Genomic DNA, 14,813 nt, shown 5'->3' on the forward strand with positions numbered 1-14,813 from the left:
CTTCAAGGTTACTTGCAATGTTACTTTATGTATATAATGAATCTCTTTTCACCTACATGAGATATCATATTAATACTATCGGCCTTTCTAAGAGTCACAACGATGCCCCGCAGTAGTTCAATCTTACTCGTTACCTAGAAACGCGTCTGGTGCATCTAATCAACTTAATGAAGGATGAAAGCGAGATATACTAGTTGAGAGAACGTGTGCAAATGAATGGAGGATGGGCGGTAACGTCATGCGAAATATATCGAGAATTCGATGTTCCGTTAGTGGGCTCATGCCCTTCCACAAATTAAAACAGCCATGCCTTCGAATTTTGACCGTATCTTGGATACGTCCAAGGAGAACGCTCCCAAGTCCGCTTACGACAGCGAAAGCTTTGATGCTAATGTAACTATTCATGTCGATGGACTGGTCGGATCAGCTACCATAGCACCAAGTGGCCGCGACGTTGCCCTTGCATCGTAAGTTAAAAGGATTATATCTACTGCATAACTCATACATACTCATAATATTCAAAGCCCCGAAGGTCTAGCCATCATCGATCTTGATGCCCCTTATAATCCACCCCGTCGATTAAGTAGTCATGGACACCCGTGGCTGGTGGTCGACGTGCAATGGTCGCCTTTCGCGGCCCGGGATTATTGGGTGGCATCGACGGCCAATCATCGCTGTCTAGTTTGGAATTTGAACTTAAGGGAAGACTCTGCGACAGGGGCCATCGAGCACTCTCTCCAAGGTCATAGTAGGGCAATCACAGACATCAACTTTTCAGCTCACCATCCTGACATGCTCGCCACTTGCGCGGTCGATGGTTATGTTCATTGCTGGGACTTGCGGAGACCTAAGCAGCCTGTCTTAACTTTCTGCGACTGGTTCGCTGGAGCTACCCAAGTCAAGTACAATCGACAAGACCCCAACGTGCTCGCCTCATCACATGACAGGTGGTTACACATTTGGGACGAGAGGAAGCCATCTACTCCTCTTAAGTCTATTAGTGCGCATACCTCCAAGATCTACGGCCTTGATTGGAATCGTAGCAAGGCGACTAGTATTGTTACTTGTTCCTTAGATAAGAGTATTAAATTCTGGGATTATAGCGTATCTGAAGAACCAGAGAGGATAATCCGGACAGACTTTCCTGTATGGCGTGCTCGTCATACCCCTTTCGGTTATGGTCTACTAGCTATGCCTCAAAATGACCCAGGAAACCTCTACTTATATGATGGTCGACGCAGCGAAGGGGAGGCATTGGATGCTGCTGTTGACCCACGCAATATTTTTCCTGGGCATGGAAACCATAAGGTAAAGGAATTCCTGTGGAGGGCTCGGGGGTCAATCTCGGATGACGGAATAGACAATCGGGAATTTCAGCTCGTATCTTGGGGTGAAGACAATGAATTGCGTCTTCACAGAGTCGAGCAGCCAACCCTAGAGTCTGTCGGGCATATAAAGGGGTGTCTAGCTCAAAATATCAACATTACGAGAAAGGGGGCTACGTATAAGACTTATAGAGCCGTTGACGACCACGCTAACAGAGAGAAGCGATCGGCTACTATGAGCGATCCTCGCCCCGGAAGCGGCGGGGGTCAGTTTCGTCGCAGTGCCCTTACTATGGGAATGCAGACAATGTCGTCAAACTATCATCGGTCCGGCGGCGCGATACCAAGTTGGAAAGGCCCTTCGATGAGAGCGAAAACTGTCGCTGGGAAGGTAATCGATCGGAGCCTAGACCAGCTTGGTTGGATGAAAGGCATCACGATGAGTAAGAAATCGGGGATCATCAGAGCGTCCCAGAGAAAGGAATCCAGAGACTCTGGTTTGTTTGGGCATAACTTTCATGACGAGCATTGGGCCGAACCAGAAACGCTACAAGAAGAGATTGTTCGCGTCAACCAACAAATGCCAAACGTCAAATGGGATAACGTAGATATGGATTCTCTTAGTCTCAGAGCTTCCCTAAAGGGTCCCTGGGGCGCAGACGGCGATAGCATTTTTATCAAGGTCAGAGTAGACATCCCTAGGAACTACCCGAAATCAAGGGCCCCGAAATTCATGGTTGAAAAGACAGCCTTGATGTCAGACCAGACGCATAAGAAACTTGAACAGGAAATCCACCAGTTGATAAGCCGGTTCTCGAAGAAGCGACAAAACTGTCTTGAGGTAGCTTTTAGTTACCTTCTTGGAGAAGTTGATCTCTCTAGTAGCGACTCACTTTTTAAGAATGTTAAGGACCTAGACGACGACTTCGGTGGGCTCGCCGATGAGAGCTCAAGTGAGGAAGAGGATAACGATATTCCCGCCGGTGGCTCCGCGACTATGTCCCAAGAGCTGACCGCGAGCACCGAGCTTGATGCTACTCTTGCTCCTACTAATAGACCCACTATACCACCAATGCCGCGTTTGTGTGGCTGCCGCTTCTCGAATGATGGAAGGCTGGTCTGTTTTTTCCCTACTAAGGAGGAAAAAGCCAAGATTTCCTTTTTTCCTACTGCGGACTCTTATAGGGAGCGTCCTAAAGGGGAACCTAGCTTTGCGGGCTTTGGTAGGCTGCAGCAGGAGTCGACCGCCCCGAGAAATAGATATACGAACGACGATATCTCAGCGACGGAAGATCAATCTGATTCAGAAGATGGTGACGATTCCTCAAGCTCAAGCGACTCAGAAACTACGTATATGCACAAGATTAACATGTGGTATCTACCGGGCCGTCGTTTCAGAAAGACATTCAGTGGCAGTTATTCCATGCACTCAAGTGGTGGGGGGACGGGCATTGGCACGGGTACTGGTACCGGCACTAGTAAACGTCGTCCGGCCAAGCCTAAGAACATTATATCCATATATAATGTTGCCAATGAGTTGCCTTCCATGCAAGAGTTTGCTCAAGAATATTCCATATTTGGGGATGGGTCGGATGTGTGCACTCATAATGCGAATGTAGCAGAGAAATATGGACGGTCCGATCTTGTGGACGTTTGGAATTATGCAGCATTATTGCTTCGAAAAGACATTCCTCTTGAGCTTTTAGGTAACGGCCAAGGCAGGGAATCAGTACTCGTCATCGCAAAAGATGCTGTCGCCCGTTTCGGCGATAACAGCTCATCATCTCCGGGCTCTAATACCGCCGCGCTGAACGGCCGAGTCAAATGGGGGCATCATCCTCTCGCAAGAAGTTTGATAGACGACCTTTTCTATTACTTCGAGATGATGGCCGATGTGCAGATGCTTGCTATGCTCTCGTGCATATTCAGCGAGTCGTCGGCTGAGGATAGCGTTGCGTACGCGGAATCACACCTCACTCAGCCGGAAACGCCTCTCCCTATGAAAGCACCATCGTTCTCCTTAGATTACTTTCCCACAGATGCGTCGCTTTGGCATTCTAGCATCTATAATCATAAGAGCCAAGCCAACTCGGCAATTTCTACCCCCAAGACATTACACACACCTGTTAATCTTGCCGGCTCGTACGGTTCAGAGGAAGTAACATGGGGCGGCGATCCAAAATCCAATTCTTACTCCTGTGGCGAGACACCACCGACGATGACACCTCATGAGCCGAACGGCGATCCAACCCAGAGCTTGGCCGCCTCTCCAGATAATAGGCTCTTTAGTCGTGCAAATACTGCTCTAACTGCTGGCTTAGCTAGCTTCCCTAGGGCTTTCGCGAGTGTTGCATCAACATCACCCCCTAGTCGGAAACGCCCCAGCCCTGGAGAGACATTCTTGTCCAACCTTGCCCCAACTAATATTACTTGGGGTAGTTCAACGATTCTAGGCCCTGCGTCCGAACCGTCGGGCACTGCACGTAACTCGTATTCTGATGATGACGCACGGAGTGATGATACCTTACCTCTATTATGCTATGGTATTTCTACAGAAATGGAAGACCAGTCGATATTTGATGACGACGGCTGGCTTGGCGTTCCTTTCCTCGAGCCTTCCCGTCACGCTATATATGCGAGCTACCGCCATGCGTACGCAGAAATGCTACAGATGTGGAAACAACCGTTGGCTCGACTCGAGATCTTGAAATTCAACGTGCTCAAGGAGGATCCTCTTGGGCCTCAAGCTATGAGTTTTGCAAGTTCGGGGGCTGCCAGCTTCCACGAGTATCATAGCGTGGAGAATGTGAGCCACAGTTCCCCTTCACATCACGGTGCCAACTCGCCTATTGTGTTGGGCAAGAAGGAGCTGCTGCAGTCGTTGATTACATCTGATAGAGGAATCGATGTAACTGGTATTTGCCGCATACATGAAACCCACCTAGATCCTATTCGGTCGACACATGCTAGCGCGTCACTTGGAGGTGCAGTTGGTACTTGCGATCGTTGCAAACGCACGCAGATGCAACTACTGTGCGTATTCTGCAACGAGCCTATCGATGCCCTTTATCCTCCTTGCCTAGGATGCGGTTGTGCCAGCCACGAGGCCTGTATAGCACAATGGCATGACGCTGGCGAGACCGAGTGTCCGGCTGGTGACGAGTGCAACTGCATTGAAGAATCAAGTAATGGCCAAGTCGAGACATGGGCCTCGATTAAGGGATTCGTAGATCGGACAAAGAATCAGAAGCTATCAGATGTCGAGGTGGAAGACAAATACGACATCTACAACCGCAGCTCGATAGATAGGCACGACTGGGAAAAGATTGCCAGCGGCGCATATATACCCCTTGCAGACGGACAGGGCAAGCCCCTAGACCAGTCGCAGCCCCAGAACCCAATGTCGGCCGCTAGGATCAGCCTTGGTAACAAGCTCAAGAAATCTGCAGGCAATTGGGGAAGCACAACGTCGTTAAGGAGAAAGTCGGCTTCGGGACCAAGTAGTAGACGATGAGTGTACGTTGGATATTTGTATAGATATGGTGTATGAGTATACGGGGGAGGCTATAATTGATTTTAAAAGAAGGAGGGGATCGTGTTAATTGGGGAATTCCCTATAACGTGTTCTTTATAAGGGTTTTTAAAATGTGAGTTAGGCTTCTAGGTGTGTTATTATGGTACGTTCAAGTATCAAACTCATAAGCAAATTATCTTCCCCTTAATTCTAGAGACTCGACGCAGAGGTGAAATAAAAGCTTGTCGATTAATGGTCTTGTATACATTAAATCCAGCCCATATTCGCGTTGGTATTTCAACGTAATTAGTCCTTTTGATTTCACACCAGTCAATATACATCCCCTCATTCTTTTCCCACGCCATTGAAATGGAGGACCGAGCAGCTAATTTAAGACCTATGTAGTTTAACACGAGCCTCCCACTACCTAGTGGAATCATATGCCTAGCACGTGCACATCTGCACGCACCGGGACGTGGGGTCGTAGTGGCAAGCGACGTTGCCGCTGGAGCATTGGCATCTTTGCGGAAAGTCAGTTAACTAGGTGCATAGCTAGCCATCTACCTAAGAGTCTGGTAGGCGAGAAACAAGAAAGGTACCTAAGGAAAGAAGTTAACGAGGCAGTACTTACAGGTCCTGACACGGGTTATCTAGGCCCGCGCTGCATGTCATGCGCTTTGTCAAGGGCAGGCTGGCGGCGGAAACGGAGGCGGCGAGGAAGAGGGGGAGGAGGGTGGATAGTGTGTACTATAGGTTTTTGTTAGAACTGGTGGTGGAGCTGGAGGTTATAGGGGGGTATAAGAAGTGTAGTAAATACCTTCATCTTGAGCAATAAGAAATCGTGGGGAAAAGTTGTTAGTAGTTGGTATAGATGCTATGGCGTGCTGTGCGGCTCCTCGAAGCGCTCCTCGCTTGTTATTTATATTTACTTTTACATATATACTCCCCCTTGCCTAGCTACCCAGTACCTTTAACACGAACCTATATAAATACCCAGGGAGCGAGCAATGTCATGTCATACGTAGGTAGGAAATAAAACAGAATCACGTCACGACACACTGCGAGATGCACGTATAAATGAAGATCGACGTCTAGATTAACTATCTGCGCGGGTTAATAAATATATGGTTGAAGCTTATCCTTCGGCACTCTGGATATCTATATTAACCCATCAACCCCTGGTATATATATATATATATAAAGTAGGTAGACAATAGTCCGGCATGAAGTATGTATATCTGAGTTCACCCCCATACCTGTCTGTCGTGTCTAGAGTATACGGCGCCGCGCCGGGAAATCTACTCAAGGTAGTAAGGGGAGTAAGTGATAGATACCTAATCGTTCTATCGCTCTCTAGAACACTCCAGACTGCTCTACTCTATCCTTCCATACTATGCTTTATTTACTTTTCGACATGTTACGCAGCAAACCAGGGTTTTTATCAGTTGGGATAGGGGATATATTCAGTTTAACCGGGAGGCTGGAAGCGGCGTTGCAGCGGACGTCCGCCATGCTAGTTTAGGTATTCGGTGTCGTAACATAAATACGACGCTGCTGCTGTTATTTTTTTTGCAGATCGCGACGAAGCTTTTTATAAGTGCTTATTTATTTATTAAGGCACATTATGCAGGTGTGTCGCGCATAGAGGTGTATTCTTCCGCGGAACATATATCTATCTATCCACTTATATACATCTTCCCTTTTCAAGGCGTAATCTATGTTGGGCGTATGAGAGAATCGCTAGCCTATATAGATCTGAGAAAGTGAATAATTTCAGTAAGGTTCGCAAGAACATACATACGTTTACTTTAACCACAGAATAAGTAGGTGAAATCATTAGGAAATACACTTACGGCGGATGTGCTACGGAAGAAGTAACCATGACGTTGCTGATCGTCACATATTTGCTTTAGGCAATTAAGAATCAATTCTGTCGGGGCGCTGATTTTCTGGACATACGTAGACAGGCATCTTAAGAAATACCATTTAATCTCGGTCTTGGCATTTGATATCGTACAATACTCCTCAGTGACCGGTTGTGTCTCAATTTCTTGTTACGTAACCCCTATATTCCCATAGAATCCCATATTACTAACTGGGGGTCATCGTCAAGCTTAAAAATCCTATTGGAGAAGCCCCAGGCTAGACGGTTCCAAAGCGATAGTCGTGATAGGGGTCTTAGAACCCTATCGTATATGCCCAAGTTTCTCGTTAGAATTCTCTTTCAATCGAAAGGGAACTCGTCATCACCATAGAGAAATATCAGCAGACGCTCCTGTGAATACCCTCCGCCAGTCGCGCCGCCTTCCCCTCAAGCACCTTAGTGGACTCCTCCGAAAGGCCCCCTTTACTAGCGTCCCTACGCGGCCGGCTGTCTCCCGTCGGCTTCTGCTTCTGGAGGATCGACAGGTCGACCTCATCGTTCTCGATCAGAGTCTCCGTTACAGATACCAAGTCCGCAATCAGACGGTCCAGGAGATCCAGGCTCATGGATTCACGAATGACTACACGTAAGATTTCGATCTTATCCTCATTGGGCGGAAGCGCGTAGTTGGGTATTATCCACTGGCGCGCGCGCATGAGTAGCGATACCCATTCCTGCTTGATGTGTGGGAACTCCCGTTTGAACTCGTCTGTTAGTCGGAACGACACAACTGGCAGCCCGGCTACGTAGTCGGCTGAGGTTTCACCCTCCTCGCCGAGGACGGCATGTTTCGTGCCCGATATCACACTAGATGCAGCGGTCGCTCGGCGATGGATGTCGGAGACACACGTGTACCATCCGGTAGCCTCGAGGCTCTTGGATAAGAGGCGCGCATTCCGGAGGCAATTCTCCATGATCTCGCGGTACCCGTTGAAGCCGAGGTGAATCATATTGTAATATTGCACGATGATCTGCGCACCGGGTCGGGAGAAGTTCAGTGTAAAAGACTTCTCGGTACCACCTAGATAATGCAACTCGAAAATTAGGTGCTGTGGTAGGTAAGCTTCGTCCCGCCAGACGATCCAACCGACGCCGGCGTATACGAGTCCGTATTTATGACCTGACACGTTAATGGACTTGACTCGTGAAAGTTCAAAATTCCTTCAAGTGAATGTTAGTAAGACGTTTTCATAAGGGACTTTGAAGTTTTACTCACCACTTCGGCCCGCCGGCTTGGGCATGAGTGAATGGCGCAACAAACCCTCCAGATGCTGCATCGACGTGGATTGGGATATCGATGCCTGTCTTCTCCTCATACTCGTCGAGAATTTTCGAGATCTCTTCCACCGGTTCATAGTGACCGGTATAAGTGCTTCCTAGAATGACGAATACGCCAATCGTGTTTTCATCGATATTCTTCTCCACAAGATTCGGGTCTAGCCGATAGTTGCTCTCCTTAGAAACCGGGAGAATACGTGCCTCGACGTCGAAGTAGCGCGCGAATTTCTCCAGGGCGACCTGCGCGTTGGAACCCATGAGGATATTTGGACTATAAGTATTTAAGCCCTTTGCTTTGCGATGTTCCTGCCAACGACGCTTCATTGCTAAGCCTCCTAGGTGAATAGCCTCTGAGGAGCCAGTGGTCGCTGTCCCAACGGCTTTCTCGCCCCTCTTAGCTCCCCAGAGGTTAGCAAGGATGCTAACGCAACGCTCATGAAGAGACATCATGGCCGGATATTCGTCATTGTCAGCCAGATTCTTGGATAAATTCTCCGTCATCAGTTGGGTGGCGTTTGGTTCCATGTAAGTCCCTACGAAGCTAGAGGATATTAGTTAAATATTTCTGGTATATGAGTTTAAGGAGAAAGGAAGTATATACCTGGCAAGGTTCAGATTTGGTTTACCATCCAGGTCCAATTCATCATGAATTAGCTGGTAGGCGGTATCTGCTGGTGTTCCCTCCTTTGGAAGCCTATACTTGGGCACTGCCGACTCGCTTGCAAATTTGGTACCATAAGGTGTTAGATGAGAAGTAGTCATCATCTGGCGTAGCTGTCGGCCATTCTCGGTGAGGTTGGCGTCATGGAGACGCTCAACAAGCTCTTCTGGGTCGATCTAAGAATTTGTTAACGAAATAATAATAAATACTATTATTTATAAGGAAGGGGTTCAGATCTACTAACATGGCGGGCTAAAGACATGATAACTTGTGCCAAGTCAAGTGGTTTGATAATAAGTTGGAGAAACTGAAAGCCAAGACTTTCGTAAGTCTCAATTTATACATAGTACCTACCTTAGGTACCTAATACAGGTGGAATTATTTACTTGGAGCTCCTTCCATCACAATGACTCTATCACCTATAGTCAAAGATTTAGAGTAGGTAGATTCATTGATTTAATTGGAAAGTTGGTTACCTATGACGAAAATGACGTAATTACTCCTTAAAAAAACCAAGTTCGCTCATTTTATCGGAGGTCTTCCGGATTGTGAGCCCAATACACTTCAACTATTTCATGAAGCTTTAATTCCGTATATTTTTGACGCGTGTTAGATATATATCATAGGCTACCTAGACATATAGTGTCTTAATCAACACAATACGATACTACATGCTGACGTAAATTGACGTTTGGTTTTTAACAGATACCTTTTCTAAGTATCTGCGGGGTCCAATGATAATACCGGACCCCTTTTACTTCGTAGACAACACTATATCTATCCTACAGCTTTTATTAGAATAATTTAGCGCATTATATTAGCTTATTTCAATTATGAAAAAAAAAAATATGAGTAGTACTATAGACCAACCGAATGAGGCGCTGCCAGGTTTACCTCTACCAGAGGGTATCGTGGAGGACTACATCGACTGCTCCACATCATGCGGTCTTAAATGGCACATCCTAAAAGCTGGCGAGCCTGGCAAACCTCTCGTGCTTTTCTGCCACGGGTTCCCAGAGCTCGCGTACTCATGGCGTAAAGTGCTGCCCGCAATCGCTAAAGCAGGATACTACTGCGTCGCGATGGATCAACGCGGTTACGGGCGAACAACAGGGTGGCCGCAAAAACAACCCTTTGAGGCGGTTGACCTGAATGACTTCGTCTTCACGAATCTAGTGCGTGATCTGGTGTGTCTAGTATATGGTCTAGGGTATAAAACGGTATACAGCATCATCGGCCACGACTTTGGTGGCGTGAGCTCCGCCATGGCCGCGCTTATACGTCCAGACATGTTTCTTTCCACCATTCAAATGAGCCATCCGCACCACCGGCCCGCGGAACCTATCTCTCCCCGGGAAAAGGGGGAAATAAAGAAGGTAGATATCCAGGCCGAGCTAGCGAAACTTGCCCAGCCCCGGAAGCATTACAAGTGGTACAACTCGAGCCCGAACGCCGCCCGGGACTGGGAGAACCCATCACAAGGCCTTAAATCATTCCTCCGCGGGTATTTCCATCTGAAGTCGGCAGATTGGGAAGCCAACAAGCCGCAACCCCTGACGAAGTGGAGCGCTCAGGAACTAGCACACATGCCCGAGTATTATATCATGCAAGCAGAGCACTCGATGCCCGAGACAGTGGAATATAACATGGCAAGCGAAAACTATTATAAGACAGAGCGATGGCTCTCAATAGAGGATATGAGGGTATATTCCAGCGAGTGGGAGCGGACGGGCTTCCAAGGCGCGCTGAACTGGTATCGGGCGCAGACGGCGTCGACGAAGCAGTCGGCACGAGACATACTCTTGTTCTCAGGGCGCAGAATCGAGGTCCCGTGTGTTTTTATTAGTGGGAAGCAGGACTGGGGTAATTACCAGCAGCCGGGGGCGCTTGAGGGGTATGAGGACCCGCAAGTTGTTAAGGAGGGCTGTTATAGGGGTGCGAAGTTTGTGGATGGTGCTGGGCATTGGGTACAGCAAGAACAGCCTGAGGCTGTGATTATGGAGATTTTAGCATTCTTTAAGACCCTATGATAATTAGTGGTCGATGATCTATTTGATGAAAAGTGCTCGTTTACTTACCGTTTTACTGTTTGTATATCCAGGGCATTTATACAAACGCAATCTTTAATAGTGATCAATAGTAATAACAGCAAGCCTATAAATTTATGGAATGATGACTTCTAGCTAGGTGCTAAGGCCTCATGACACGGTTCACGATAAAATAAATCAAGAAGAAATAATCCAGGATAATAGACGATAAAGATAAGGGGCTAGACAATAATAATAGGGAAAAAAATAAAAAAAGAACGCACCACACCCCGGACTCGAACCGGGAATCTTCGGCTTTATTTCATCCTAATAATAGGAGGCCGACGAGTTAACCATTTCTCTAGTGCGGCAGTGAAAATCAAGTGTGTTTACCACTTGACTATTGCGGTGATGATGGCAACAGTTGTCGTTATTGAGATATATTAGGTACATGTCCAAGTTCAAGTGAGATCCACGGGTAGGTAACACGTCATTAATCCAGAACCTTAGGTAACGAGAAACAACAACAAAAACAATAGGCAGCAACGACAAGCTACGAACTACAAGCTACCGTACCTAACGAAGTGATAAAGGACGGAAGTGCCAGGTCACATCCCTACCACAACAGAAAATATCTAGGGGTACCTGCCTATCTGCACCTACCCGCACACAACTGCTCCACCTTGGCTGACTTGCTTCCAATAAGATGCCCTTGCTAGACTTCAGCTTGATTTCGAAACGTCCGATCAAATATATATGATTCCTTGAAAGAAAAAAAAAAAGCAAACGGTAGTCGTAGCCGTGGCGTAGCACCTTCTACATGTGCTGGGTCCAAGCTTTCGCACTATATGCAAGTACTCTTGTGAATTTTCTCACTTGGCTTAAGTACTGCCTATATGTGATAACTGATATAAAGTATTTAGTTTGATATATTTAGTTGTTTATATAGCAATACTATTATAGGTTCTTGTCCGGTTTCAGAATTGAGCAAACACGCAAAATGTTGATTAAGCCACGAGACTTGCATAGGAAAAGTAGTATTCGCAAACGATGCTGGCTTAGCACTTGGATAATTTTAATATTAATAGGTAATATTGTAATTCCTCGAGAAGAGACCAAGGCTAAAGTAAACTTCCTGAAGATGCGAGTTGGTTGTTAGCTGTTGACTGTTGACTGTTGACTGTTGACTGTTGACTGTTAGTGAATCCACGTATGTCCAAGGTTAACTTAAATCTATCAAAATAGGAAATAGAAAAAGAACTGGTTAGCAAATTATTTTGGATTGATCAATTATTAGGAAAGGCTTCTAGTATCCTATAAGTGGCCAAGTTCGACAGTTATATAATACTTAATGCTCTTTATATCAGGTCGGTGACCATATTATATAGCCTACCAGCTACAGCTATACTATCTACCTACGTACTTCAAAATGACAATACAGTCATAATTTTATCATAGGCGTGTAAGATACATATTGTAGGTCTTCTTTTCATATTACATTGCTGATCTGTCTGTTGAAACGCACCGAGCTGGGGCCCTGCGCAACATCTGGAACGGCCGCCATGTTTAATAAAGATACCCCTTCTTGAAAAACGGCCCGCACATATCGAGTAGGCTGCGGGCTTGTCAAGAACAACTTGATTGCCGTATCGACGCCCTGCTCTTCGTCTTCAGCTAGGCTCAGTATAAAGACTAATATCTCCTCCATATCGTCCTTGTACTGTTCTCTCTCATAGAACCCTATACCGTCTATCACACAGAAAACTGTGACCGTCGAAGGTAGTTGTCTGATAAGGCAGCCAAATAGTTTGCACAGCTCCTGAACGTCTCCTCCTCTTACATCCTGCATAGAAACATGCTGTGCTAACCCACTTGGGTAGGAAGGGCTTTGCTGTAAGAGCTGGCCAACTAGACTACGGATCATAGCCAAAGATCCTGGGCTTTCGTCACCATCAAGATGACGCCCGCAGAAGAATACTAGACTGATGAAGTTTTTCTGGCTGCGTAGGATTCCCATGAGAGATGCGCAGAGGACGGAGAACGGAGAGATGTTATCGTTTGAATCGTAGTCTCCGTGTACTAGGAGCTTCATTGTTCGTCCTGAGACATCATTGTTCTGACTGAGACGAACCCATTGGTTGCCTGAGTATATCCAGTGTTTATCGGAAAGCATCCACTGCTTGAACTGTCTAGTATCCACCACCTGCTCAGCCCGGCCCCTGTCCTCAAAAGGTAAACTTCCAGCTTTCTTCGTGATATAGTTAAGGTCAATATGGTCAATATCTGGTATTTGAAGCGCTTCCCATACTTCATCTAGAGTTTCAATTTGAGGTAGCACTGGCTGGGGGCTGCAGCTGCGCGACTGGAATGAGATTATAACCTCATTTTGTCGCTTGATATCTAACTAAGAGTTAGTATCTGCTGTAAAACTTTTTCGTTACCTAAATATTGTAGTCCCACATACCATGGAGCTGCTCGGAGATTTTCAAGAAAAAATAAAACTGGTTGCGAACATCGAGGCGGAGAAAATTTTGTGTTATCTTATGTTCTTCTTGGTTCTGTTGGTTAGCGAGATCATTCTGATACTTGTGCGATCTTTCTCCTTGTATATCTAGTTCGTTGATGCAATTTTTGACTTCGCAAAGCCTATCCCTGAGTTCCCTTTGATATTCTGTACCTTTAAGGACCGCAGATCCAGCACGTGTAACTACTCATTTATTTTAGTATGTATATGATAATAGAGTGTATTCTTACCCCTAGGTACTTGACAAGTAAAAGATGACATACTCTGATGACTGGTAAAGAACCCTATAGCTTGCTCAACTGCTTTTAACACAGCGAGTACAACCTTTTCTGCTGCTTTAATGATGTTTTGGTCATTGGGGAACACTGTCACATAAAAGTCGATAGTAGCAAATCCGTCGCCCATATCGTCAAATCCAGTGCTGATTTCCCCACGGACTTCTGCTGCATTTCGATAGGCCTTCTAATGTCAGTACTGAATAAAATCTTGGAAATCTTGAAACTAGAGGTAGTCAACCTACAGCAAGAAGCACCTTCACGGCCCCCACGATCGGAGAGGCAATATCGACGTCTGGAACAAATTGTGCCGCTTGTTGCAGAGGGACTACACTCCGATCGACCATCTTTCTAACCACTTTTCTTGCTCTATTCCTAATGCCAGGGCTAGCATCATTTCCTTTGCTTTCAAATTCGTAACATTCCCTTGCCAGCTCTAGCTTTTCTTTTACATGGATCCAATCCAAGAGGTTTCTGATACTGTAGCCAGACTTACTGCGTCCTTCTGGTTCTGGTATCTCTGAAAGTCGGCTCATTGCGCTTGGCAAGATGTCGGTCCAAAATCTCATCGACTCCACCTGTGGTGTTTGCGGTCGGGGTGGTTGTATCACATGGGTGAGAGGCAATGTGTCGTCAATGAACCTATCACGTTTTGGATCAAATTTGGCGTATGGGTAATTGAAAGCCTCATCATTTTTTGCCAAGTGGTTCTCGATAAAGTCCACAGCGGGCGAATGAAGTTGAATCTTTGGGACAATGGCCCCTTGGGGCTGTTGGGATGCCATGGGCACAAGGAAAATGAATTAAGCTTCCAACTTAGAGCTTTTTGATCTAAAACTCCCGCAATATTAGATGGTGTAGGGTTTAGTATAGCACGTACGTATTTAAGACTGATAACTGGGGTGGAACGTTTTATCAACATGTGGCCTATACTAACATCCAGTCATAGAGACTAATGCAAAGTCATGCTATATATCATAGTCAGTCAATAATCCGACAAGTTCCGTGCCGGTAAAGGTAGATGAGGGGCGTCAGTTAATCCAAATGTGACCATTCGGATGCATTACAGTAGAGATATATCTTACCAGTGTGTAATGTAGTATCTACACTACAGAGCCTGCTTGTATCGAACTGGATGGAAAGATCAAATCCCGGTTCTAAGCTAAATCGAAAGCTTGTAGCCGAACAAATACCTCAGAGCCTACTTCTATTAAAGTACCTAGAAGGAGAGATCAAATCCCGATTCTCAGCTGAATCGAGAGCCTGCTTCTAAACTGCAGCGGCT

At 46.2% G+C, this 14,813-nt stretch overlaps 4 protein-coding genes across 4 annotated transcripts; 2 read left to right on the forward strand and 2 right to left on the reverse strand.

Annotated features, from left to right (window-relative positions):
* Positions 1 to 306: 306 nt before the first annotated feature.
* Positions 307 to 4,839, forward strand: GL218_07408 (putative RWD, RING finger and WD repeat-containing protein C11E3.05; the record flags this gene model as incomplete). Its single annotated transcript, XM_033584161.1, has 2 exons — positions 307 to 467; positions 525 to 4,839. The coding sequence occupies 2 exons, from the start codon at positions 307 to 309 to the stop codon at positions 4,837 to 4,839; spliced, it is 4,476 nt and encodes a 1,491-aa protein (XP_033432547.1).
* Positions 4,840 to 7,101: 2,262 nt separating this feature from the next.
* On the reverse strand, positions 7,102 to 8,964 carry GL218_07409 (Glutamate decarboxylase; the record flags this gene model as incomplete). Its single annotated transcript, XM_033584162.1, has 4 exons — positions 7,102 to 7,924; positions 7,980 to 8,582; positions 8,643 to 8,878; positions 8,947 to 8,964. 4 exons carry the CDS (start codon positions 8,962 to 8,964, stop codon positions 7,102 to 7,104), a joined length of 1,680 nt encoding a protein of 559 aa, XP_033432546.1.
* Positions 8,965 to 9,550: 586 nt separating this feature from the next.
* Positions 9,551 to 10,732, forward strand: GL218_07410 (Bifunctional epoxide hydrolase 2; the record flags this gene model as incomplete). Its single annotated transcript, XM_033584163.1, has 1 exon — positions 9,551 to 10,732. One exon carries the CDS (start codon positions 9,551 to 9,553, stop codon positions 10,730 to 10,732), a length of 1,182 nt encoding a protein of 393 aa, XP_033432311.1.
* Positions 10,733 to 12,218: 1,486 nt separating this feature from the next.
* On the reverse strand, positions 12,219 to 14,313 carry GL218_07411 (uncharacterized protein; the record flags this gene model as incomplete). Its single annotated transcript, XM_033584164.1, has 4 exons — positions 12,219 to 13,129; positions 13,194 to 13,436; positions 13,517 to 13,712; positions 13,774 to 14,313. The coding sequence occupies 4 exons, from the start codon at positions 14,311 to 14,313 to the stop codon at positions 12,219 to 12,221; spliced, it is 1,890 nt and encodes a 629-aa protein (XP_033432312.1).
* Between the last annotated feature and the right edge of the window lie 500 nt (positions 14,314 to 14,813).

Source organism: Daldinia childiae (assembly GCF_008694065.1).
Source record: "Daldinia childiae strain JS-1345 chromosome Unknown Scaffold9, whole genome shotgun sequence".
Taxonomy (NCBI): Eukaryota; Fungi; Ascomycota; class Sordariomycetes; order Xylariales; family Hypoxylaceae; genus Daldinia; species Daldinia childiae.